At 55.2% G+C, this 2,542-nt stretch overlaps 1 protein-coding gene across 1 annotated transcript in view; it reads right to left on the bottom strand.

The window, feature by feature from the left end:
* GRHL3 (grainyhead-like 3 (Drosophila)) overlaps nt 1–2,542 on the bottom strand; it is a 35,637-nt gene that overhangs the window by 7,130 nt on the left and 25,965 nt on the right. Inside the window, exons 12-14 of the mRNA XM_010830057.1 lie at nt 2,132–2,166; nt 889–977; nt 14–99 (exon numbers count right to left, since the gene is read on the bottom strand). Coding sequence (XP_010828359.1) covers nt 14–99; nt 889–977; nt 2,132–2,166 — 210 coding nt within the window. The remainder of the gene's footprint in view (nt 1–13; nt 100–888; nt 978–2,131; nt 2,167–2,542) is intronic.

The following is a 2,542-nucleotide window of genomic DNA, read 5'->3' as shown; positions in this document are numbered from 1 at the left end:
TTAGGCCTCTTACCGCGCTCCTCAGCCCCTTCAGGTCCGGGGTCTTCAACATGAGGGCGTCAAATACCTCCTCAGTCTCTCTCCGCACGTACAGCAGAACTGAGAAGCAAAGGGGTGGCTTTAGAGGTACAAGGGAATATCTAGGGGGCTAACCCAAGACTAATTTCTGCAAAAAGAGCAAATCCTTGCTGAGGGTCTGTTGCCAGCTGGGAAACACCCGACCTGGCTCTGTAGATCCCTTCACTTCCTCAGACTCTGCTGATTCTGGTGGGTTTGAATCCCTGGCCTGCCACCTGCCAGCTCTGTGACCTTGAAGAAATTCTTTTAACATCACTAAGCCTCATCTTATCCAGATGGAAGATGGAGGCAGCTCCACCGCTATTTCAGAGTTGTTGTGGGTGGTTTTGATATGACACCCAGCAGGGCGCAAGGCTCAGTTCAAGGCTGCTAGAAGCTTTTGATCTTAGTCGGTGGTCGGTTTCTTCTTGATGGTTAGCTCCAGTCCCTCTCTCCCAGGAAGTCACGGATTTACTGTGTCAAAGCCAGAATGCCAGGTATGGAAAGCCCACCTACTCCTCCCCCATTAGAGAAAGTGGGGAGACTGCCCAACACCACAAGCCTATTGCCTTATGGCTGCCCCAGGACGCCCACATCCAACAAGGTCACAGCAGGCAGAAGCCCTCCAGCTCCATGACTGTCTGCCCTTCTCTCAAATCCTGGCCCAGCCCCAGCCTCAGAGAGTAAAGAACCCCTCAAGCCCTCCCAGCTGGGGCGGGTACAGCCCTGGCTTCCTGGACCAGGATCAGGTGGAGGCTTTGGGGAGGCCTTGTGGGGAGCTGGGGCGGGGGTGAGCTCGGAGGACACATAGGGGGCGGGGCAGGAGGCTACCTCTCTGCAGATCATCTTCCTTGGCCTGTTTGGAGGGCAGAGGCTCAAACTCCTCAGTGAAGGGCGAGCAGGTGCGCTTCAGAGCCAGCCTGTGGGGAAGGCAGGGAGAGGCCTGTGAGGAACCCGGGGGGATCCCAGAGGCTGACGGGCCCCAGAGGTAAAGAAGACCCTAAGAGGGTGGGTGCAAAGCAGTGGGGCAGAGGTAAAGCAGCAGATTCTGGAGCTGGCCTGCTGGGTTCACATCCCAGCCCTGCCCCTCCCTAGCCGGGTGACAGCTTCTCAGGATCCTTGTCTATAGGGGTACTTCCTAAAGGTGTACGGTTGAAGGAGTACATGCTGCTCTTAGAACACTGCGACACGCAGTAGGGCCTCAATAAATATGGACTACTGTTTCATCATCAACATTATTCTTTTTTGAAAGAATCAAGTTGGATGTGAGTCAGTGGAAGGAGGGACTCTTGTGGGTTTTGGAGTAGGTCAGATGTAGGTCTCAGCCTGCCTCTGCTATCTCATAGCTGTGTGACCTTTGGCAAGTCACTTCACTTCTCTGAGCCTCAGTTTCCTTGTGTATAAAGTGAAGCAATAACCCCTGCTTGCTTGACTCACTGGGGCTGTTGTGAGGTGACAAGTGACATAATTTGGTGTGACAGTACTTCCTTTTATACGGAAGAGACTGATACCAACGTGATCTTCGTAAAGTGCTTTCCTGTTTACAGAGGTTCTATTCCATGCCGCCTCTCATATCTGCCTCATCCTCATGAGCCCATTTTCCTCCTCTGACAGATTTCTAGCTGAAGCTGAAAGCGGTGAAGCGACTGTAGCTGACAGCGGGAAGGACGCGGAGGCCCACCCTGGGCTGCAGGCCGAGCGCCGGGCCCCTCCCGGGCCTCTTGGAGTCTGCCGGGGCGGGGCGCGGGGCGTTTTCCCCTACGTCCTCCCGCACAGCTGCCCTCCTCACACTCCAAATCTGCATCACCATCTCAGAGGCTTTTTCTTTCCCGTTTTACAAGCAGGTGTCCCGCCAAAGATTCGCCAACTTTTCAAATAAAACAAACCCATAAAAACTCGGGCAGTTTCAGTGAGAAAGGAGCGTGAGTCTAGCTTGGGGGCTGGGGGCAGAGTCTCCTGGGTACTTCCTCTGGGCCCAGCCTCTGGCTTGGGGGACAGCAAAGGGGAGGGCAGGCTGGGAGCAAACGAGGGGCAGCAGGAGGGAGGCGAGGCCCTTGGCTGCTTCTCTCCATACCTGTTGGAGCTGCCGTGTCCCGCTGAGAGCACTGCCTGCAAGGAAGAGAGACACATTTTCCATCACACACAGACACACGGGAAGACGAGGCGAGCCCTCAGCTGCTGGAGGCTTTCTGGGACAATCTTTGTGAGGGGTTGCGGCAGGGAGGCAATTCTAATGCCTCTCCAGCTCATTCTTCTCAGATAAGTCCCCTCAAGTGAGCTGAGATCTTGAGTTGAAAGGAAGCACCAAGCCCAAGTTGGATGAGTCAGGACTCGGTGAACACACGAGGTGCTAAAGGAATCGGGGCAGAATCAGTGAGTCCGAGCTCACCCAGGAGGGCTGGGACTGCAGGCTGGCCTGCAGCTGGTAACTAGGTAGTTGGAGCTGAGGCAAAGCGAGTGGAAGGGGGAGAGGCAGCCTTGTCAA

Source organism: Bison bison, unplaced genomic scaffold (assembly GCF_000754665.1).
Source record: "Bison bison bison isolate TAMUID 2011002044 unplaced genomic scaffold, Bison_UMD1.0 scf7180017864516, whole genome shotgun sequence".
NCBI lineage: Eukaryota > Metazoa > Chordata > Mammalia > Artiodactyla > Bovidae > Bison > Bison bison.
The sequence above is the reverse complement of the archived record's forward strand: the minus strand, read 5'-3'. Positions and strand labels throughout refer to the sequence as shown.